This window comes from Musca autumnalis, unplaced genomic scaffold, assembly GCF_047663935.1.
Source record: "Musca autumnalis isolate F117 unplaced genomic scaffold, ASM4766393v1 scaffold_5, whole genome shotgun sequence".
NCBI classification, from domain to species: domain Eukaryota; kingdom Metazoa; phylum Arthropoda; class Insecta; order Diptera; family Muscidae; genus Musca; species Musca autumnalis.
Genome location: NW_027412088.1, coordinates 170,200,349 through 170,224,392, shown reverse-complemented (window position 1 = coordinate 170,224,392; position 24,044 = coordinate 170,200,349). Strand labels below are relative to the sequence as shown.

Genomic DNA, 24,044 nt, shown 5'->3' with positions numbered 1-24,044 from the left:
GCTTTTATAGACCCTTTCTGAAAGAAAGGGTGCTTTTATAGACCCTTTCTGAAAGAAAGGGTGCTTTTATAGACCCTTTCTGAAAGAAAGGGTGCTTTTATAGACCCTTTCTGAAAGAAAGGGTGCTTTTATAGACCCTTTCTGAAAGAAAGGGTGCTTTTATAGACCCTTTCTGAAAGAAAGGGTGCTTTTATAGACCCTTTCTGAAAGAAAGGGTGCTTTTATAGACCCTTTCTGAAAGAAAGGGTGCTTTTATAGACCCATCGACCTCCTCGGGAATCGTATGCACCAAATCTATTACTCCGTTCAAGAGACTACAAATACGTTGAGTCTTAGATCATGACTTCGATGGGAATATATTTGACCTATGAAAATATGTATTTGTCATAACGCTGAGGTTATAATAAGAAATAATAGCCCTTCTCCATTTTTTTGATACAAATTTTCCGACCCCCATGCTTTTACCGCTGCATATCTCTCTTAAGCAATCTTATTTGTATATCTAATTAAAGTTTTTGCTTTCTCTTACTCTTTCTTTGATTCATCGCATCGGTTCGTCATTTAATTAACATCAGAACAAACTTTGATCAGTTGCGTCATAAAATCATTTACTTATGACTCCCGAAAAAGCGCCAATTAACGTCACAATAAAAGATAAGAAGCTTAAATGTGGGCAATGTTTTATAACTATGGGCGTGAGGTACCTACCACCACCATATACGAAAATGATAAACAAATTTCTGAAAATAAAATTCCGAAAAATAAGAACTTATCATAGATACAAATTTAAGGCCTTGCATAGAAACAATTCAAAGAAACGACCAAATTTATGATTGTCCATGGACTGGTTGCATTATAAGGTCAGTCAATTTCATTGGCTTACAATTACATAGTTGGTGAAATTATATCAAAATAAAAACTTGTAAAACTTTACAAATATAGGAAAAGAAAGTGGTCAAACTTGTAGATTCTTCCATGTTCTGGAACAAAGCTTTTTTTATAAATTTAAATATTTGTTTTCTTTAACTCCAAGGCACTGTTCCAAATCTGATATTGGCTCAATAGGTTCGGCTTTATCGGTAGATTAATAGGTTGACTCCCAAATAAAAAGTGACAAAATAAAAACAAAACAAAAAAATTATAAAATTATATATCTTTGTATTTCGATTAAAAGCTAGTATTGGAACTTTTAAAGTTCATTTAAACGAAATATTACATTAATAAATACTATACAAAACAGAAGGAAACGAAAACAAAAATTATAATAATATAGAGAAACAATAATAATAAATTGTAGAAAAAATAAGTATATAATATTAAGTGACAATTACAAATTATTGTTAAAGCTTAAGTAATTCCTTTTGCTATTATTTAAATAAAATCTATTATTAAAAATAATTTACAACTACACGCAAATAGAAAACAGAAAAATCTTATAATTTAAAAAAATCTCTATAAACAATATTAAACATTTAAATACAAAACACTACCCTGCTTTTAAAAACTAACGTAAGTATTTATGTACCTGCATAAGTTATCCTAAGACCATTGTTGTGGCATCACAATAATTTAATTTACTAAGCTCATCGTTGGTGTCACGCTCCCTCAGCCTACGCGACAGTGGCGGCACAAACAAATCATAATCGATTTGTCTTCTCAAGGAATCCAAATAGATTTGTGAATTATCAGCCAAGTGGAAATATTCCAATAGGCGGCTGGCACCATAACCCACCACGAGGGTGAGAGTGAAACCCAACACCGAGAACCACAAATACGACAAACGATATAACCAAAAATACTCCTTTGGTGCTGGGATATTGGCGGGAGTTGTTGAATTAAAAATATCCTCCACAAGACTAAGAGATTCCGCCACCAGGGTAACATTGGCCTTGAGGCAACCTTCATCACTTACAGGCAATGTTACGGGCGGTGGTTTTGGTCCACCAAAACCAATCCAAAATGAGAATGCCAATCCCAGTAGGAGACCTATTAGGACACCTCGTTGATTTGCTCTTGTTGTACCTACACCCAGGGTGAATACCGCCAACAGGGGACCACCCACAACTCCGAAAATTGTCAACGAAGCTTGCAATACACCACCCATTGAACCGGCGGTAAATGCCAATGCTATGCAAACAATTCCATAAATGCAAGCCATTATTTTACTGGGTAATGTTGTACTGGAATCTGTCATGGTTTTGTTGAAGATTTTCTTATAGGCAGGTTTTATGTAATCTTCCAGTGTGACGGCGGAAAGGGAACTGACGGATGAGGAGACGGTGGAAAGACTGGCGGAAAATATGCCGGACACAAAAAGACCACACAAACCGGGATAATCACCTGAAATGATAAGGGAAAAATGGAAGGGACAGAGATTAGAAAAAGAAAGAAATGTTTATAAGGTTGGAGGAAGAAATAGAAAGCGTCGGACGACTCAGGCCACAATTTTTGAAAAAACATTCTCTAAAAAATCCACGATTTTTGACAAAATATTCATTAAAAATGCACGATTTTTGAAAAATATTCTATAAAAAATCCACGATTTTGAAAAAATATTCTATAAAACTTCTTTTTAAAAATTTTAAGATTTTAGAAAAAATATTCTTTAAAAATCCACCGATTCTTCAAAAATATGCTTTAAATATTTTTAAAGATTTTTGAAAAAATATCCTTCAAAAAAACATTTTTTAAAAAATCCTAGTTTAGTTGGTTGCCTAAAAAATATTTTATAAAAAATCCAAGTTTTGTTGGTTGCCCTAAAAAATATTTTTTAAAAAATCCACGTATTGTTGGTTGCCCTTAAAAATATTTTTTAAAAAATCCACGTTTTGTTGGTTGCCCTTAAAAATATTTTTTAAAAAATCCACGTTTTGTTGGTTGCCCTTAAAAATATTTTTTAAAAAATCCACGTTTTGTTGGTTGCCCTAAAAAATATTTTTAAAAAAATCCACGTTTTGTTGGTTGCCCTAAAAAATATTTTTAAAAAAATCCACGTGTTGTTGGATTGGAGGAAGAAATAGAAAATATGCAAAAGAAAAAAATATGCAGCAAAGCGTCGGACGACTCACGCCACAATTTTTGAAAAACATTCTTTAAAAAATCCACGATTTTTGATAAAATATTCATAAAAAATCCACGATTTTTGAAAAAATATTCTAAAAATCCTTTTTAAAAAATTTTAGATTTTTAAAGAAATATTCTTTAAAAAATCTACGATTTTTGAAAAAAAATATTCTTTAAAAATTCACCGATTCTTTAAAAAGACGCTTTAAAAATTTTTAAAGATTGTTTTTTTTCAACATTCAAAAAATATTTTGTAAAAAATCCACGTTTTGTTGGTTGCCCTAAAAAATATTTTTTAAAAAATCCACGTTTTGTTGGTTGCCCTAAAAAATATTTTTTTAAAAAATCCACGTTTTGCTGGTTGCCCTAAAAATTATTTTTTTTAAAAAATCCACGTTTTGTTGGTTTCCCTAAAAAATATTTTTTTAAAAAAACCACGTTTTGTTGGTTGCCCTAAAAAATATTTTTTAAAAAATCCACGTTTTGCTGGTTGCCCTAAAAAATATTTTTTAAAAAATCCACATTTTTTTGGTTGCCCTAAAAAATATTTTTTAAAAAATCCACGTTTTGTTGGTTGCCCTAAAAAATATTTTTTAAAAAATCTACGTTTTGTTGGTTGCCCTAAAAAATATTTTTTAAAAAATCCACGTTTTGTTGGTTGCCCTAAAAAATATTTTTTAAAAAATCCACGTTTTGTTGGTTGCCCTAAAAAATATTTTTTAAAAAATCCACGTTTTGTTGGTTGCCCTAAAAAATATTTTTTAAAAAATCCACGTTTTGCTGGTTGCCCTAAAAAATATTTTTTAAAAAATCCACGTTTTGTTGGTTGCCCTAAAAAATATTTTTTTAAAAAATTCACCTTATTGTTGGTTGCCCTAAAAAATATTTTTTAAAAAACCCACGTTTTGTTGGTTGCGCTAAAAAATATTTTTTAAAAAATACACGTTTTGTTGGTTTTGTTAGTTGCCCTAAGAAATATTTTTTAAAAAATCCAAGTTTTGTTGGTTGCCTAAAAAATATTTTTTAAAAAATCCACGGTTTGTTAGTTGCCCTAAAAAATATTTTTTAAAAAATCCACGTTTTGTTGATTGCCCTAAAAAATATTTTTTAAAAAATCCACGTTTTGTTGGTTGCCCTAAAAAATATTTTTTTAAAAAATCCACCTTTTGTTTGTTTCCCCAAAAAAAAATTTTAAAAAATCCACGTTTTGTTGGTTGCCCTAAAAAATATTTTTTAAAAAATCCACGTTTTGTTGGTTGCCCTAAAAAATATTTTTTTAAAAAATCCACGTATTGGTGGTTTCCCTAAAAAATATTTTTTAAAAAATCCACGTTTTGTTGGTTGCCCTAAAAAATATTTTTTAAAAAATCCACGTTTTGTTGGTTGCCCTAAAAAATATTTTTTAAAAAATCCACGTTTTGTTGGTTGCCCTAAAAAATATTTTTTAAAAAATCCACGTTTTGTTGGTTGCCCTAAAAAATATTTTTTAAAAAATCCACGTTTTGTTGGTTGCCCTAAAAAATATTTTTTAAAAAATCCACGTTTTGTTGGTTGCCCTAAAAAATATTTTTTAAAAAATCCACGTTTTGTTGGTTGCCCTAAAAAATATTTTTTAAAAAATCCACGTTTTGTTGGTTGCCCTAAAAAATATTTTTTAAAAAATCCAAGTTTTGTTGGTTGCCCTAAAAAATATTTTTTAAAAAATCCAAGTTTTGTTGGTTGCCCTAAAAAATATTTTTTAAAAAATCCACGTTTTGTTGGTTGCCCTAAAAAATATTTTATAAAAAATCCACGTTTTGTTGGTTGCCCTAAAAATATTTTTTAAAAAATCCACGTTTTGTTGGTTGCCCTAAAAAATATTTTTTAAAAAAATCCACCGATTTTTGAAAAATATGCTTTAAAGATCAACGATTTTTGAAAAAAAAAATGTTCTTTAAAAGATCCACGATGTTTAAAAAAAATATTCTTTAAAAAATCCACAATTTTTGAAAAATTAATCTTTAAAAATCGACGATTTTTACAAAAAAAATGCTGTAAAAATTCAAGATTTTTGAAAAAATATTCTTTAAAAAAATCCACGATTTTTGAAAAAATATTCTTTAAAAAAATCCACGATTTTTGAAAAAATATTCTTTAAAAAAATCCACGATTTTTGAAAAAATATTCTTTAAAACAATCCACGATTTTTGAAAAAAATATTGTTTAAAAAATCCCAGATTTTTGAAAAAATATTCTTTAAAAAATCCACGATTTATGAAAAAATATTCTTTAAAAAATCCACGATTTATGAAAAAATATTCTTTAAAAAATCCACGATTTATGAAAAAATATTCTTTAAAAAATCCACGATTTATGAAAAATATTCTTTAAAAAATCCTCGATTTATGAAAAAACATTCTTTAAAAAATCCTCGATTTATGAAAAAATATTCATTAAAAAATCCAGGATTTCTTTAAAAAATCCACGTTTTGTTGGTAGCCCTAATTTTTTTTTTAAATCCACGTTTTGTTGGTTGCCCTAAAAAATATTTTTTAAAAAATCCACGTTTTGTTGGTTGCCCTAAAAAATATTTTTTAAAAAATCCACGTTTTGTTGGTTGCACTAAAAAATATTTTTTAAAAAATGCACGTTTTGTTGGTAGCCCTAATTTTTTTTTTAAATCCACGTTTTGTTGGTTGCCCTAAAAAATATTTTTTAAAAAATCCACGTTTTGTTGGTTGCCCTAAAAAATATTTTTTAAAAAATCCACGTTTTGTTGGTTGCACTAAAAAATATTTTTTAAAAAATCCACGTTTTGTTGGTTGCCCTAAAAAATATTTTTTAAAAAATCCACGTTTTGTTGGTTGCACTAAAAAATATTTTTTAAAAAATCCACTTTTTATTGGTTGCCCTAAAAAATATTTTTTAAAAAATCCACGTTTTGTTGGTTGCCCTAAAAAATATTTTTTAAAAAATCCACGTTTTGTTGGTTGCCCTAAAAAATATTTTTTAAAAAATCCACGTTTTGTTGGTTGCCCTAACAAATATTTTTTAAAAAATCCACGTTTTGTTGGTTGCCCTAAAAAATATTTTTTAAAAAATCCAAGTTTTGTTGGTTGCCCTAAAAAATATTTTTTAAAAAATCCACGTTTTGTTGGTTGCCCTAAAAAATATTTTATAAAAAATCCACGTTTTGTTGGTTGCCCTAAAAATATTTTTTAAAAAATCCACGTTTTGTTGGTTGCCCTAAAAAATATTTTTTAAAAAAATCCACCGATTTTTGAAAAATATGCTTTAAAGATCAACGATTTTTGAAAAAAAAAATGTTCTTTAAAAGATCCACGATGTTTAAAAAAAATATTCTTTAAAAAATCCACAATTTTTGAAAAATTAATCTTTAAAAAATCGACGATTTTTACAAAAAAATGCTGTAAAAATTCAAGATTTTTGAAAAAATATTCTTTAAAAAAATCCACGATTTTTGAAAAAATATTCTTTAAAAAAATCCACGATTTTTGTTGGTTGCCCTAAAAAATATTTTTTAAAAAATCCACGTTTTGTTGGTTGCCCTAAAAAATATTTTTTAAAAAATCCACGTTTTGTTGGTTGCCCTAAAAAATATTTTTTAAAAAATCCACGTTTTGTTGGTTGCCCTAAAAAATATTTTTTAAAAAATCCACGTTTTGTTGGTTGCCCTAAAAAATATTTTTTAAAAAATCCAAGTTTTGTTGGTTGCCCTAAAAAATATTTTTTAAAAAATCCACGTTTTGTTGGTTGCCCTAAAAAATATTTTATAAAAAATCCACGTTTTGTTGGTTGCCCTAAAAATATTTTTTAAAAAATCCACGTTTTGTTGGTTGCCCTAAAAAATATTTTTTAAAAAAATCCACCGATTTTTGAAAAATATGCTTTAAAGATCAACGATTTTTGAAAAAAAAATGTTCTTTAAAAGATCCACGATGTTTAAAAAAAATATTCTTTAAAAAATCCACAATTTTTGAAAAATTAATCTTTAAAAAATCGACGATTTTTACAAAAAAAATGCTGTAAAAATTCAAGATTTTTGAAAAAATATTCTTTAAAAAAATCCACGATTTTTGAAAAAAATATTCTTTAAAAAAATCCACGATTTTTGAAAAAATATTCTTTAAAAAAATCCACGATTTTTGAAAAAATATTCTATAAAAAAATCCACGATTTTTGAAAAAAATATTGTTTAAAAAATCCCAGATTTTTGAAAAAATATTCTTTAAAAAATCCACGATTTATGAAAAAATATTCTTTAAAAAATCCACGATTTATGAAAAAATATTCTTTAAAAAATCCACGATTTATGAAAAAATATTCTTTAAAAAATCCACGATTTATGAAAAAATATTCTTTAAAAAATCCACGATTTATGAAAAATATTCTTTAAAAAATCCTCGATTTATGAAAAAACATTCTTTAAAAAATCCTCGATTTATGAAAAAATATTCATTAAAAATCCAGGATTTCTTTAAAAAATCCACGATTTATGAAAAAATATTCTTTAAAAAATCCACGATTTATGAAAAAATATACTTAAAAAAAATCCAAATTTTTTCGAAAATATATTCTTTAAAAAATCCACGATTTATGAAAAACTATTCTTTAAAAAATCCACGATTTATGAAAAAATATTCTTTAAAAAATCCACGATTTATGAAAAAATATTCTTTAAAAAATCCACGATTTATGAAAAAATATTCTTTAAAAAATCCACGATTTATGAAAAAATATTCTTTAAAAAATCCACGATCTATGAAAAAATATTCTTTAAAAAATCCACGATTTATGAAAAAATATTCTTTAAAAAATCCACGATTTATGAAAAAATATTCTTTAAAAAATCCACGATTTATGAAAAAATATTCTTTAAAAAATCCACGATTTATGAAAAAAATATTCTTTAAAAAATCCACGATTTATGAAAAAATATTCTTTAAAAAATCCACGATTTATGAAAAAATATTCTTTAAAAAATCCACGATTTATGAAAAAATATTCTTTAAAAAATCCACGATTTATGAAAAAATATTCTTTAAAAAATCCACGATTTATGAAAAAATATTCTTTAAAAAATCCACGATTTATGAAAAAATATTCTTTAAAAAATGCACGATTTATGAAAAAATATTCTTTAAAAAATCCACGATTTATGAAAAAATATTCTTTAAAAAAATCCACGATTCATGAAAAAATTCTCTTTAAAAAAATTCAGTATTTTGGAAAATTTTCTCTTTAAAAAATTCACTATTTTGGAAAAAAATATTCATTAAAAAACCCAAAATGTTTACAAAGAATATTCTTTGAAATATCCACGATTTTTGAAAAAACATTCTGTAAAAAATCCAAAAATTTTGAAAAAATATTCTTTAAAAAATCCACGATATTTGAAAAAATACTTTTTAAAAAATCCACGATATCTGAAAAAATACTTTTAAAAAATTCACAAATTTTGAAAAAATATACTTTAAAAAATCCACGATTTTTGAAAAATATTCTTTAAAAAATCCACCATTTAAAAAATACTCCTCAAAAAATCCACGATTTTTGAAAAAATATTCTTTAAAAAATCCACCATTTAGAAAATCCACGATTTTTCAAAAAATACTTCTTAAAAAAATCCACGATTTTTGAAAAAATATTTTTTTCAAAAAAAAAATATTCTTAAAAAAAATCCACTATTTTTGATAAAAAAATATTCTATTAAAAATCCACGATCCATATCAATTTTTTTTTTCATTTACTCACCCATTGTGTCCACCGCAAACAAAGGCATCAATTGATCCCGCGATTTAATACGCCCATCCAAAACCGGATCACAATTCCGATAGTAATAGAATATTGCCAAACCACTGAACAGCGTGCTAAAGCTTAAACAACTCAATATTGGTAAATTCCACCATAGAGCCGATTGGGCACCTTTCAAATTCTTCACACTCAGCAAACGTTGTACCTGCGTCTGATTGACACCATACAGCGATAGATAAGTAACCATGCCACCAATAATTAAACTCCACCATGTATGACGTACAGTGGGATCAGGTGAAAATTCATCAAAATCTAAACGTCCACTATCCGCTGCAACATTCCAAATTTCCTTTAAACCACCAGCCTTAATGGCCGATACAATTATCACCGAATAGATGCCGGCAAACATAAGAACCGACTGGAAAACATCTGTTATCAGGACCGCCTTCATACCACCCACAGTGGAATAAAAGGTACAGACTATGCCAATTGTCAAAATGGCTGTGACTTTACTTATTCCCGTAACCGCCTCCAAGGCCAGGGCAGGGGCATACAACACAATACCCATATAAAGGATCATTTGTAGTGAAAAGGCAATAGATGCCGCCATACGCATGCTATGACCAAAACGTCTCTCCAGATATTCATAAACAGATGTGGTGCGCATTTTATAGAACACCGGCAGGAACAAATAGGCAGCAATCGGCGTACTAATAACATAGGAAATATTTATCACACAAAACATTGTGCCATATTCATAACTTTCTTTCGATACACCCAATAAGGTAACGGCAGACATAAAACTGGCCATCAAACTGAAGGATACCGGCAGCGCGGACATACTTTGATCGGCCATGAGATATTCTTTGGTAGTTCTTTGTTTACCACCGGACAGGCGATAATATATGCCTATTGCAGCGGATATTAGAAGAATGGTGATCAGCACCGCATAATCCCAACCATCGAAGTTGCTCATTTTGAAGGCAGGTGTTTTGTTCTCTTTCTATTCTTTTAGGTGGTAGGGGTTAGGTGGGAAAAAATAATGATCTCAGGTCTGGGATGATTGTTGAATGTTGATGATTAAGGCAAATTTTGATAAAAATTATTGGCACTTGCGGTGATCACAGCATATTCCAAACCTTATGGTGTATATTCAGGAACAATTTTAATGTATCTGCCTAAAAATATGAAAAGAAAACAAGGGGATTATTTAGTATAATTTACCAGAAAGCAAAGCCGAGATGATAACTATGATAAGTCAAATTAGTTCGATTTGTTTTACTTCAATGCCCTGTTCCAGAACCTGAAGACAACTCTCAAGTAAATCAGTATAGAGTCATTATGGAGAAATTTTGACAACGAATTTTTGCATGGGAGACTGTTCCAAGAACCCTTTAGTAGGACTTGGATTTTTATCTTTAATGATTTTCCAGTTTCCACAATGTAATCCTAATGTTTTTTGTGGTGCCAGAAAAATTCTCTTCATGATACTCTTCCGACTGGGTTTTATTATTTTTCTTCAATCGCCCATTTGATGGGTCCAAAAATCGTTTCTATTTCTTTTTCGACTTGGAATTTTTTACCAACTCTTCCTAACGTAACTTGACTCTAAGAAGAATAACTTCCTTGCTGATGTACATAAATTCTAAAGGTTTCCGAGGTAATCCTAATCTATTTCGTGGTACTCTTCGGACTGGGTTTCATTAAAGGGGTAAATACAATCGGTCTGTTGAGCGTCATTTTACGCGTCAACACAACAACCACATGAAAAATGTCTAAAGGCCTGGGTACATAAGCTGCCTCGCCTGCTTGCATGATACAATAAGAAGGTAGCATTATCAGCTGATGGTAACATAATGTGTCAATTGCATTGAATTTATGTCAAATGTTGACATCTTATGTTACCAAAAACGGCAGTTGCTGCTACCTTCTTATTGTATCATGCCTGCTTGCATTGCTTTCTTCTGATAAAAGAATAAAGAAAAGGGCAACGTAGTTCGAAATTAGCTTGGCCTTCTTTATTCATTTATTTTTGTTATGTCAGATATGAAGCAGGAAAGCAAGGCATGCAGGCGAGGCACCTTATGTACCCAGGCCTTAAGTGATGCCAAGTTTAATTTTGAAGTTTTTATGTGGTTGTTTTCAACGCGTTACGCGAGTCAGAACAGACCGATTGTATGTGACCCTTAATTTCTTCAATCGCTCAATTTTTTGAGACCTGACGCAACATCATATCCTCCTAACTGAGGTCGATTCTCGCGTTTTTCCCAAGGCAACTCTAATATTTTTAGTACCGATATTTAAAATCTCTTCATGGCACTCGCCCATTTGATGGGACCAATAATGTTTTCTATTTCTTCGTCGCTTTGGATCCATTTACCAAATCTTTCTGACGTAGCTTTATTTCCAGATGATGCCAAGTTTAATTTTGAAGTTTTTATTTGGTTGTTTTCAACGCGTGACGCGAGCACAACGGACCGATTGTATGTGACCCCTAATTTTTTCAATCGCTCAATTTTTTGAGACCAAGAATATTCTCTAAAGGCCTACGTACATAAGCTGCCTTGCCTGGTTGCCTTGCTTGCTTCTGATAAAAGAATAAAAAAGAAAAGGGCAACCCAGTTCGAAATTTGCTCGGCCTCCTTTAAGGTGTGAGTACATAAGCTGCCTTGCCTGCTTACCTTGCTTCCTTCTGATAAAAGAATAAAAAAGAAAAGGGCAACCCAGTTCGAAATTTGCTCGGCCTTCTTTATTCTTTTATTTTTATTATGTCAGAATTGAAGCAGGAAAGTAAGGCAATCAGGCAAGGCAGCTTATGTACGCAGGCCTTAAAGGTCTGCGTACATAAGCTGCTCTGTCTGATTGCCTTGCTTTCCTGCTTCATTTTTGACATAATAAAAATAAAAGAATAAAGAAGGCCGAGGAAATTTCGAACTGGGTTGCCCTTTTCTTTTTTATTCTTTTATCAGAAGTAAGCAAGGTAAGCAGGCAAGGCAGCTTATGTACGCAGGCCTTTATTCTTTTATTTTTATTATGTCAAAAATGAAGCAGGAAAGCAAGGCAATCAGGCAGAGCAGCTTATGTACGCGGGCCTTTAAAAAAAAGAATAAAGAAGGCCGAGGAAATTTCGAACTGAGTTGCCCTTTTCTTTTTTATTCTTTTATTAGAAGTAAGCAAGGTAAGCAGGCAAGGCAGCTTATGTACGCAGGCCTTTAAGTCGTTATCGACTTAACTCCTGATGATTTCCAATCAGACTTGCTCTACTTCTTCCAAGAAGCATTTAGTAAGGCTGCGCTTTTTACCGAATCTGCCTGACGCAGCATCCTATCCAAATGAATATTCTGTAACTGAAGTCGATTCTCCCGTTTTTCCCAAGGCAACTCTAATCTCCAAACACAATTCCAACCACAAGGAGAGTGCCATCCTCTTTCTCCTCCCTGTGGAAGACTTCCCACCTCTTCACTTCCAAGGTCTCATTTTGCTTGTCAAAGACCTCGAGCATGCGTTCTGTCTCGAACTTGCAGCCATACCCTTTGACGTAAACCGTCGCTTTAGTCAGGTGAGGTATCTCGTCCTTCCTCACCAGCTTCAATTTGCCGCCTTCCCAAGGAGTTGTTGATCACTTCCTCGAGAGCGGCCGGGTTCGCGTGCGTTCCCAAGTGGTATACTAAAAGGTCCCCTTTGAGCTCGCTTCTGACACTTTTTATTGGCCCACTCTTTAAAATGTGTTCCAGTATTTTATCGCTGACCATATTTTCGATGGCCTGCTGGTGCTCTTTAGGTAATTTACCGGACCCTCTACTGGTATCGATCACTGCATAGCACCTCTCGTCCCTGTAGTTCTTCCTGTCCACATTGGCGTAAGTAGATGGCGGCTCCGAACCAGTCTCTGCGCCCATCTTCCTCTTCTGGAATGCCCTGGGCTTCTTATCAGAGCCCTTGGAACTTCCAGAGGATTCCGCGGTCGCGCTCACCTTCTTCGTGTCCGAGCACTCCTTTTCGCCCTCCGTCGAAGGGTTCTTTGGGCAGTCTCCTTCGCGTGAGTTTTGAAAGGAATTTCTTAGGGCATTTGATGGTGGGAAGCTCATTTTCTTCTTACTTGGTTTGGCGGTATTTTCTTCCTCTGGAGATCTGTACCTCTTCGCCGCTTCCGAAGAAGTGGAGGGATTGTTGATCTCTTTTGGGGCGGCCCGCTGTTCTTTATTTAGCTGTGCCTGGATCCTCCTGTACCTACGTCTCTGGGCTCCAGTCCACCGAACTTTTTTATCCGTTGTAAGTTTAGATATGCTTTCGCTTACCTCTTCTACCATCTTGTGGACCTCCTCGTTAACGGGCTTCTCCACAACGGTGGTGTTGATTTTGCAGCTGCTGTCTGATTCGGAGTCAAGGCCTGCGTACATAAGCTGCTCTGCCTGATTACCTTGCTTTCCTGCTTAATTGTTGACATAATAAAAATAAAAGAATAAAGAAGGCCGAGGAAATTTCGAGGTAGGTGGTCGTGCCACTCCACCCTAAACGGGTCATGTCACAAGTGATTTCCCTCGTAAATGATAGAGTAGCACGACCATCCACCTCCCTGTATCCGCCGGTGGGGACGCGCCCGGTTGGAGAACAGACAAACATCCTGATGTAAATTCTCAAAGTTTTGGAGTAATTCTAATCTATTTCATGGTACTCTTCAGACTGTGCTCATTAATTTCTTCAATCGATCAATTTATAAGACAAAGAAAAGCTTGCCTTGCTTGCTTCTGATAAAAGAATAAAAAAGAAAAGGGCAACGCAGTTCGAAATTTGCTTGGCCTTCTTTTTTCTTTTATTTCCGTTGTCAGAAATGAAGCAGGAAAGCAAGGCAATCAGGCAAGGCTGCTTATGTACCCAGGCCTTAAGGCCATGGTGTATTACGTCTCGAATGCCGTCTTCTTTAAAATCGACAGAATAAGCGACTTCCAAGAAGCTCGTTTACTGGATACTCAAAAATCGAGGTCATCGGAGCGAAAGGGCAACTACGGCCCACATTGGTTTAATCCAGGAACTTTGGACCGTACAGAACCACGTCTCTGGGCTAAACTATATAAATTTCCAAGTCTGGGGACACGAACGAGAATCTTTATAATATCCCACAAAAACGTATGTTTTCTTTCCCCAATACAATATAATATGTTGCCGAACTTTCGCAAATATCAGAACTCCGTTCAGGGTAAACGAGTTTGAAATCCCAAGGAATTTTGTCAAGGGCACAAATTCCTAAAATGAGGATAAAAAATCTCAAGGCATCGGTAAATAAGCGGCTGTTTTTCTTGCTTGACTTAACCTTATAACAACAAAAAAATATCAGTTGTGTGTCGATCAAAATAATTACGGTGCATTATTCAGTGTGAGGTCTAGAACACCAATGCAATTAAAAGGCGTTGTGTACAGTCCAAATTATAATAATCTTTTCTGAATCAAATTTTTGAGTTTCACGTTTAATTTTAGTTTTGATTCTTCAAAAGTAAGATCAAAAGAACACTCCTGAACGATTAAAACATTTTTATTTATACAATTCCACAAAATAATGGCCAAATAAATTTTAGAAATAATGTACTGTATCTTCCGAAACTGGTGGAGTAACGCCCCGCAATTTATGTTATAACTTACTTTTGACATGTACTTTAATCCTATGTTTTCAAAATAACTATTGGCGCATGGAAAAAAAATGTGAGTATGAGAGGGTTAAGCAAGAATATCACGCTTTTTATGTATAAAGATAATGTTAGTTTGAGATTATAGAATTCTTTGAAGAACCAAATTATGAACAACTTTCTCGGATTCGAGGATATTGTTATGATATGTTACTATGATATTTCATGCCGCTTATGTATCTATTGCTTCGTTTACATTTACGAAATTCACTCGATTTCAACTATCAATTCCTTTGCGTATACGTCAAATGAAAACTCATCTAAAATCAATTGGATTTCATTTGACGTTTAAGCAATGGATTTGACATGGAAAATCGAGTGGATTTCGTAAATGTAAACTTAAACGCCTGTTAGACTATGAACTTATACTATGATTTAAACTGTCAATCCCATACAATATCCGTCAAATAAAATCCTGTGGATTTAGAACTACGATTTATTTGATGTATATACTATGTAATTGACATTTGAAGTCGAGTGGATTTATAAGTCTAAACGTACTATTACTATATGCCAAAGTCCCAATTTACATTTGGCGAGTTTACTTGCGGCAATTGTCATTTTGTAGGAGAGAGAGGTGAGGCATATGGTAACCCTTTGCCTCTCAGCACCCTTTCTCACCTACAAACTGACAATTGCCGCAAGTAAACTCGCCTAATGTAAATTGGGACTTACATGCTTTCGAAAAATATGTTTAAAAGGATCCTAAAATATTTTCCTCCTTTTCTCTGAAAATTGTATCCCCAATTTGGTCCATTCTTTTTCCAATCAAGTTAAAAAAAAAGTATGTAAATCCAAATTAAGCCAAGCTCTGTGAGATAAAGCTTTCATTGTTAAAAAGAAAACAACTTCGACCCCATTTGTTGACACGTACGTAGGTGATAAAGACCATTCATACAATTGGAGGACAAATAACAGTTGATTGTGAAAAAATTCTTTACTTATCACCGATGTGTGGCTATTTTATTTTGCCACTTTGACCGTTTGCATAAAAGAAGATGTGAATTACACTGTGATACAAAAGTGGACAAAATTTTTTTGCAGGGGTTCTGATGAATAAATTCGGTATTGTCGGAGTCCATGGAAGACGAAAATACCTTTGGTTTCTTTGGGTCACTTCGTTTTTTGATTTTATAACGGGAAATGTAGTGAAAAACGGGGTTTCTTGTATTTTCAACTTTAAACGGACATAACTTCTTTTTTCCACAATGGAAATTTACAAGTTATTTTTTATTAAAAAGGTGAAAATCATGGCTTTCGAAAAAGCCATAATTCTTAAAAATCGGGTAACAAATGGTTGAGTTATAGTGATTTAAGTGTGACAAAAACGCATTAAAAAACAGAAAAATGCTGTTCCTGGTGCTCTAGGTTGCGTAGAAGACACCAAACTGCATAATTATTTACTTTTATCAAGAAGGAAATTTAGTTGGCTTTACAAAATGGGGAAAACCAATGAAATCGGTTGAAAAATGCGTGAGTTATACCATATTTAGTGTTTTAACTTCTTGGTTTTCCCTTTATAAAAGATTGGTACCTTGTGCGTAATTATTAATCAGACAAATTCAAACTACAATCATACGCGCCAAGGTACCAACTTTTATAAAGGAAAACCCAAAATGTTAAAACACAAAAAATGGCATAACTCACGCATTTTCCAACCGATTTTTTTGGTTTTCCCGATTTTGTAAAGCTAACTAAATTTCCTTTTTGATAAAAGTAAATTATTATGCTGTTTGGTATCTTCTACGCAGCCTAGAGCACCAGGAAAAGCATTTTCCTGTTTTTAATGCGTTTTTGTCACACTTAAATCAATATAACTCAACCATTTGTTACCCGATTTTTAAGAATTATGGCTTTTTCGAAAGCCATGATTTTCACCTTTTTAATAAAAAATAACCTGTAAATTTCCATTGTGGAAAAAAGAAGTTATGTCCGTTTAAAGTTGAAAATCCAAGAAACCCCGTTTTTCACTACATTTACCGTTATAAAATCAAAAAACGAAGTGACCCAAAGAAACCAAAGGTATTTTCGTCTTCCATGGACTCCCACAATACCGAATTTATGCATCAGAACCCCTGCAAATTTTCACTGTAGCACAGTGTTATTATCTGCTAATTGTTGATACATTGCTGCATTTGTTTTTTTTTTATTACATGGCAGACACTTACATCCTGTTTATGTCGTAAGAAATATGTAGGGAGTGCTAAGTCAAGAGAGATTAGAGGTGCCAGTGTTAGATTTGAATTTCGAATATCAAAAGATATTATCTGACAAACTAAGGTGGACACGAGATTTATCCAAAGGAGTGATGAACATTGCTGCAACCTTTCCGCATCTTAATATTTCTCTGATACTTATACCCCGTTTGCACTTAACCGGATTTACAGGGTGTTTTTGTAAAAATGCTTGCCTGTTACACGAACCGTTCGTACTAAAACGTATACGTTCAAAATTTGGTTCTTGTAAAATTTTACGAACCATTCGTTTTTATCTGAAAGCTTTCGTCTATTTCATAAAAGCTTTTATATTTCAGGGTTTCCATGATACTTATTTTGTGAATTTTGCATATGCATCTACACGTAAAATGTGTTACTTGATGGCAATCCCGATAAACAGATGAAAAACAAAAAATAAGAAAAAAATGTAATCAAATTTGTCCAAACATAATTGTGATAATAGCCCTGTTCCTTTACGTTCAAGAATCTTCAAGTTTTACAACTTTTTACTCGAAAAGCGTTCCTTTACTTCAGACACAATACAATTCATATGGGAGCAGTTTTCAAATTTTACTACTTTTGCCGGTTTTACCATTTTCAGAAGTAAAGGAACAGACCAAATATAAAGAAACGGATGTACATATACGCGTGTGCTTCTATGGAAATAAATAAAATTGCATTCCCTTCCAGTTTTCGTGTGTTTTGTGCCATTTATTACTCAAATTATTTAATTTTCATTCAAAACGATGGGTCTTTTCCATTCGTTTATTTTTGACGTATTCGTTCGTCTGATTTTAAGTCTGTCTGGTTACTTTCCCAGCAAGAATTGTCCAGCAAGAACTTTCTCAGAGAGTAAGGGGTTTTTATTCTCTTTTGCTAGTAAATTGTAAAAAGTAAACAGACACCTTCCCAGCAAAAACCAGCAAGCAATCAGCTGACTTGCCAAAACAGAACAATTTGTCCGCCAACAAAGGAAGCAAACACGTTGTATTTTATTAAAAATAAAAAAGAAAATGAAACAAATAAGTATTTTTCCGCTTTACAAATTTGCTCTCCATAAAACAATACAATTAGACAAAGCTATTTCCACAATAAAATTGTTTTTAATGTTCACAAACATAAATCAACAAAAAACTAAAAACAGCTGATTGATTGTTTTCAGGAAGAAGAAGAGCTTGCAAGTGCTTGCTAGAAGAAATTTGTCCAGCAAGAATTTGCAAGCTCTCAGTGAAAGAACGGTCAAAATGTCTCTCTCGAGACATGAAAACCAAATTGTGTCTTCGTTCATGAAATCGACGAACGAATGGGCAAAAACTTTTTACAAAAACACGCTGTTAATAAACCCACTGAGTTTCAAATGTCCATTCCATAGCGCAAACGTCAAATAAATCCTCATAAAGAAGGTTAACCCGGTAAAAAGCTGTAGTGCAAACGCCGTTTTAAGTCAAGTTCCAAGATAGACTATATAGGACCACTCCTTGGATTATCTCCCCAAATGCATTTATTCATGAAGGAAATCTCAAACGGTTTGGCATAACAATCAGTCAGGTACTCTTCGTAAAACAGCTAGGAAATCTCAAATTATGAGTAAGATGAAACTCAGTACTGATTGGGATGCCTACAAAGATAACATCAAGAGTGAAATCGAGAAAGCTAACAGAGCTACGAGTCTGGAATCTTAGCTTATAGAGTCCATAAAGGGAGTAAATGAAGCGGCCAGTCTTCTCAAGGTAACATCTAAGGATCCCAAATTCATGGGTAGTGTATAAATGGGAGTAAAACTACAACCGACACGTCTTCTAATATATTATTATTCTATTCACTTACTATATGTACTTGTTCCACTGCTGAGTACATTTTCAATTGGGCAGAGTCTATGCTATCAATGAATCTTGAAATTAGTACACAGCTACTACGGAAAAGAAATATGGAGGAGCTGACAAAAAAATGTCTTATTGCATTCTACTCCTGCAAGAATTCCATGGGGATAACCTGGGGATTCAAGTTATACTTTCTTGCACAACTGTCCGAACTATCAGTATACAAAAGCCTGCATCAATTCTGATTATCGGAGCAATCAAAAGCAATTCTCAGGCTACGTTGAACGTATTCCAGAATCTCCAACCTCTAGACATCCTGGGGTAATATTCTGTAAATTTTTAACAACTTCACTCATTGTTTATTTTTCAAAAATTTCATTCACTTCGCTTTTAGGCTCCGAAAGTCAGCAACGTGGCCAACTTCACAGCTTGGACATGCGAATGTCTCAAATTTAACTGATAGTTAACCTGACTCAGACGACAGGAATCGCCTTAGGGATTATATGACCACTTCATTCCTATTTTACTCACTCTACTATTTTTTCCCCCCCAGAGCTGGATCTGGATTCATGATGGATGAATGCAAGGGCGCCGGTTTCTACTGCGAAATTCCACTAATCGAACACTCATACAAGCTAAATATTCAAGCAGAGATTCTTGCTATAGTGTTACAAGACCAATATTATAAATTGTAAACACTTTGCGGTTATATTTGGAAGCAATTATAGAAATGTTTTCTGTCTGAAAAGTAATAATTTAGAATTCGATATACATATAAAGTAGAAACTAGTCGTTACAAAGTTTGCAGGAATATTCATATAAGCTTCGTTCCCGCACTTTTTAATGGTAAAACTCGTAAAAGAGAGAACGGCAAAAAATTTGTTCTCTTTTTTGAAATAGTTCGGGAACGGAAAAACGGAAAATACGTCAAACAAACTGGAACAAATGTCAAAGTCGGCGTATCAGCCAATCAGACGCCGGCAACCATGTTACTATTTTTTTACTCGCCCAAATTTGTCGTGTAAAAAGTTTTTAAAGAGAGCGTCATTCAGCGCCATTTTTGTTTAAAGAGAAGTGAACATTTTACAACTTTTTTGTGTACGGGAACGCTTTTTCGAGTAAAATGTGTAAAAGTCGTAAAAATTGTAAAAACTTTTTAGTTCTGGAACACAGCTATAATTTACAAACAAGTGACAAATTTGCCGACGTCTCAGCGTTCTAAGCCACCATCAACTTGTAGAAAATTCCGAAGACAAATATTTATGATAAAAATCTCCGGATAGTCCTTAGTCACACTAGAGAGTTTTTATTGAAAAATGTCATGAAATCAAGGGTTCCTAGGTCGAGTTCCATACTAAAGTAATACCTGTGTCTTTTTACTTTTTCAGTAAGATTTACTCAGTAACTTCTTTTCAGAGAGTACGAACAATTATACGGAAAAAGAGAGAAAAGTAAAAAAGACAGCATTTAGTAAATACACATAAACATTGAACATCTGATCATTAACAGGTGATTGAAAATCAGCTGATCGACCTTACTAAATGTTGCTGGGAAAAGTTCTTCTAGCAACCTTTAGCAAGTTCTCAGCAAACAACTGTCAAATTGTTCTCTCATTTCGGTTTCTTTTATTGAACTTTTGTGTAAAAAGACAGCATTCAGTATTTAGTATTACAAATTATCACGTAAAAAGACACCTAATATCAGCTTTGTTCCTTTACTTTTTTAATGGTGTCAAAATTGCTCTCACGAAACTCGGGAAACTCGACCTATAAATACCTAAAAGTTTCAAGAAAACCACTCTAGTGTGACCTTCGACATACAGAGAGGCAAATACAAATGAGGTGTGGAAAAACCTACCTCCATAGTATGAACATTGAAAAATATGTTACCATCCACTACCAGAGGCCGGGATTACAACATTTCTGGGTATACTGATTTTGGCCGATTGGTTAGATAAGACATTATTAGTTTTATCGACGAGGGAGAAAAACTGAAAAATTGCTGTAGTTTTAAACACAAATTTTGGTGATCGACAGTATCGAATGCTTTCGAATGATCAAAAAAGCAAGGAAGCATTCTTTATTCACATGAATCTCGGTCCTAATAGACTCAGAAACATCTAGCAGGGCAGTAATATAGCTGTGGCCCACCCGAAACCCTGACTGAACAAGTGAAGGTACTGCGTAATTTGTTTATGAACAATCTTCTCAAAGATTTTATAAATGTAATACAATATTGCAATTGACCGAACTTCTTTATTCGATTTGGAAACAGGAATAACCATGACATACTTCCATAATGTTAGAAAAGTACTAGATGTTAAAATATTAGGTCTGTACGATAACCCAGAAATTTGTAAAAATTCGTACATATTTTTACTGAATGTTGTTCGATAACAGAATTATCCAGCAAAAGAGAGCGAGTTAAGAGAGATTTTTTTTTGGCAGTTCTGTGATTGAGAACTTGAAAATTTTAGCTGTGAAAATTTGTCCCGCAAAAATTTGCAGGTCTGATCAGCTGAATTTTAATCAGCTGTTCAATGTAAACAACTTCAAATGTTAACATTAGGGCTGTCTGGTTACCCTAAAATTTGCAACAACTTGTACCAATTGTTGCTGGAAGTCGTCTGTTAACACAAAAAACAGCAGCAAAAGAGAGCGATTTGAGAGAGACATTTTGACATTTCTTTCACTGAGAGTTTGCAAATTCTTGCTGGACAAATTTCTTCTAACAAGCACTAGCAATTCTTCTTCCTGAAAACAATCAATCATCTGTTTTTACTTTTTTTGTTGATTTATGTTTGTGAAAATTAGAAACAATTTTATTGTGGAAATAACATAGTCGAACTGTATTGTTTTATGGAAAACAAATTTGTAAAGTGGAAAAATACGTTTTTGTTTCATTTTCTTTTCTATTTTTAATAAAATACAACGTGTTTGCTTCCTTTATTGGCGGACAAATTGTTCAGTTTTGGCAAGCCAGCTGATTGTTTGCTGGTTTTTGCTGGGAAAGTGTATGTTTACTTTTTACAATTTTCTAGCAAAAGAAAAAATCCCCTTACTCTCTGAGAAAGTTCTTGCTGGACAATTCTTGCTAGGAAAGTAACCAGACAGACTTATTTATGACCAAAAAAAAATTCACAATTGCACATTTCTAAAGCGTTGTGGATAGGATTATTGCTTTAAATAAGTAAAATGTAAAAATTTTTGTTTTTGTTCTATTTGGTTTAAAATATCAAAAGAAACAAAAACAATTTTCATACATTTTCGGAAACAGCCGACTTTCTTGCAAATTGTTACAAAATGTTGTTCGATAACTTTCTGCAATTTTTATTGCTTGAGAGAGTAAAATTCATTGAGAGAGGTTGCTGGAACTTGCTGAGTAATTATTGCAGGAAAAGTTATCATACACACCTATTATTGAAGAGGAATGTTATACAATTGGTCTGTTCCTTTACTTTTGAAAATGGTAAAACCAGCAAAAGTTGTAAACTGCTCCCATATGAATTGTATTGTGTCTGAAGTAAAGGAACGCCTTTCGAGTTAAAAGTGGTAAAAATTGAAGATTCTTGCACGTAAAGGAACAGAGGTAATGCTATTAAAGGAGGAAGAAATATCTTTATAAACTTAGGATCGATTCCATTGGGACCAAGATCAAAACTGACAAATGTTTTGTTGAGTTCATCAGCGTCAGATTTAATAATAATAATCGTTAATAATTTTCTATTTACTTTTGGAATATAAAGCCGAAAACATATCCAACGTTTGAGTAAAGTTTTGCGTATTTTCTGGTAACAGAATAAAAGAACATCGGCAACATAGTTTGAATTTTTCTTAATTCTTTTATCAGAAATGACACAGAACTTTACTCAAAAGTTGTATGTGTTTTCGAGTTAAAGGCTAACTAAATCGATTGAAATAATCGGGGTGATTATGAATGTAAACTCCCCGTGCGTTTTGTCTTTCTGCCGTTTCAACTTAAAGGAAAAAGTGAGAAAACTCACGGGGAGTTGATATTCATAATTGGACTGAATATTCGGGTTTCGCTGTAGAAATGGAATTATTGACTGTTCTTCTCGCAGCACGAAGTTCTTCATACAGATCTGATGTTTTAAATCGCTTCCTTCTGGAATATGCTTTGTCTCTGTCTATTATGATTGATATGGGAATTAAACCAAGGTTTAAGATTTGATCAACAGTTTAAATTTGCCAAAGGGTCTATCTTTTCGTATTTTGACACACAGTATACAAATACGACAATATTTTGAAGAGAAAACGAAATGTTTCGTTATGTGGAAAATCAGGAGATATGTATTTCATACTTAAGGTCTGCGTACATAAGCTGTTCAGCCTGATTGCCTTGCTTTCCTGCTTCATTTTTGACATAATAAAAATAACAGAATAAAGAAGGCCGAGCAAATTTCGAACTGGGTTGCCCTTTTCTTTTTTATTCTTTTATCACAAGTAAGCAAGGTAAGCAGCCAAGGCAGCTTATGTACGCAGGCCTTTAGTCCCAATTTACATTAGGCGAGTTTACTTGCGGCAAGTCTCAGTTTGTTGGAGAGACACGTAAGGGGAATGGAAATGGAAAAAATTGGTCGTACCGGCAATTTTCAGGCAATTCCTTTTATATTTTTCGTATTTGACATTATTTTCATTGTTTTGAAAACAAAAGTTGTCGGAATAAAGTTGCTTTGTATAAATGCAAGAGGCAAGTTTAAAAGGGAACGAGAAAAATTGCCTCAAGTAAACTCGCCTAATGTAAATTGGGACTTAAGGTTTATTGACAGGGGTGCCAACTATTCTGTGGTAAAAATCGCTATATACCACATACGTACCATAGGTATGTAGCGATTTTTGCCTCAAAACAGTTGAAATCCCTCGTAAAAAAGTGTTTTTTGTACGTCAAAAATCACCACAAGTAGCGGAAAACCACCACATTGATATCCCTGTTAATTGATCTTGTCACTTTCTTTGTTTGATGTCATATTGAAAATATAAGGTCTGTTCCTTTACGTGCAAGAATCTTCAAGTTTTGCCACTTTTTACTCGAAAAGCGTTCCTTTACTTCTGACACCATACAATTCAAAGCTCTGTTCCAGAACTAAAAAGTTTTTACAATTTTTTCCACTTTTACACATTTTGCGTTCCCGTACACAAAATTTATATGAAAATCGTTTACAACTTTTACCACTTTATAAAGTACGGGAACAGGCCACAAATGTAAGCAGCTTACAACTTTTGCCGGTTTTACCATTTTCAAAAGTAAAGGAACAGACCAATAGTAAATAAAATCTTATTGAATATCTTTAAAATAATTCGTTTTTGTTTAAACAAAAAAGAAAGCGAAAGAATTATTCACTTTGATACTGATGTAAATTGTCGAGATAGTTGCCCTAAATTTATGTACATCGCTGCTTCCTTGTCTCCAACTTTCGTCAGTGGCTCTGGGAAATCAATTTCATTTATTTTGAACTTAGTTTTATGTCAGCAATCAAGACAGACACATGC

The 24,044-nt window shown here is 32.7% G+C and overlaps 1 protein-coding gene across 1 annotated transcript in view; it reads right to left on the bottom strand.

Annotated features, from left to right (window-relative positions):
* Positions 1-1,138: 1,138 nt before the first annotated feature.
* The window catches only part of LOC141406486 (putative sodium-dependent multivitamin transporter), a 29,640-nt gene continuing 6,734 nt past the window's right edge, over positions 1,139-24,044 (bottom strand). The window contains exons 2-3 of the mRNA XM_073992015.1: positions 8,818-9,995; positions 1,139-2,340 (exon numbers count right to left, since the gene is read on the bottom strand). Of these exons, the coding sequence (XP_073848116.1) occupies positions 1,535-2,340; positions 8,818-9,793 (1,782 nt within the window). The 5' untranslated portion in view covers positions 9,794-9,995 and the 3' untranslated portion in view covers positions 1,139-1,534. The remainder of the gene's footprint in view (positions 2,341-8,817; positions 9,996-24,044) is intronic.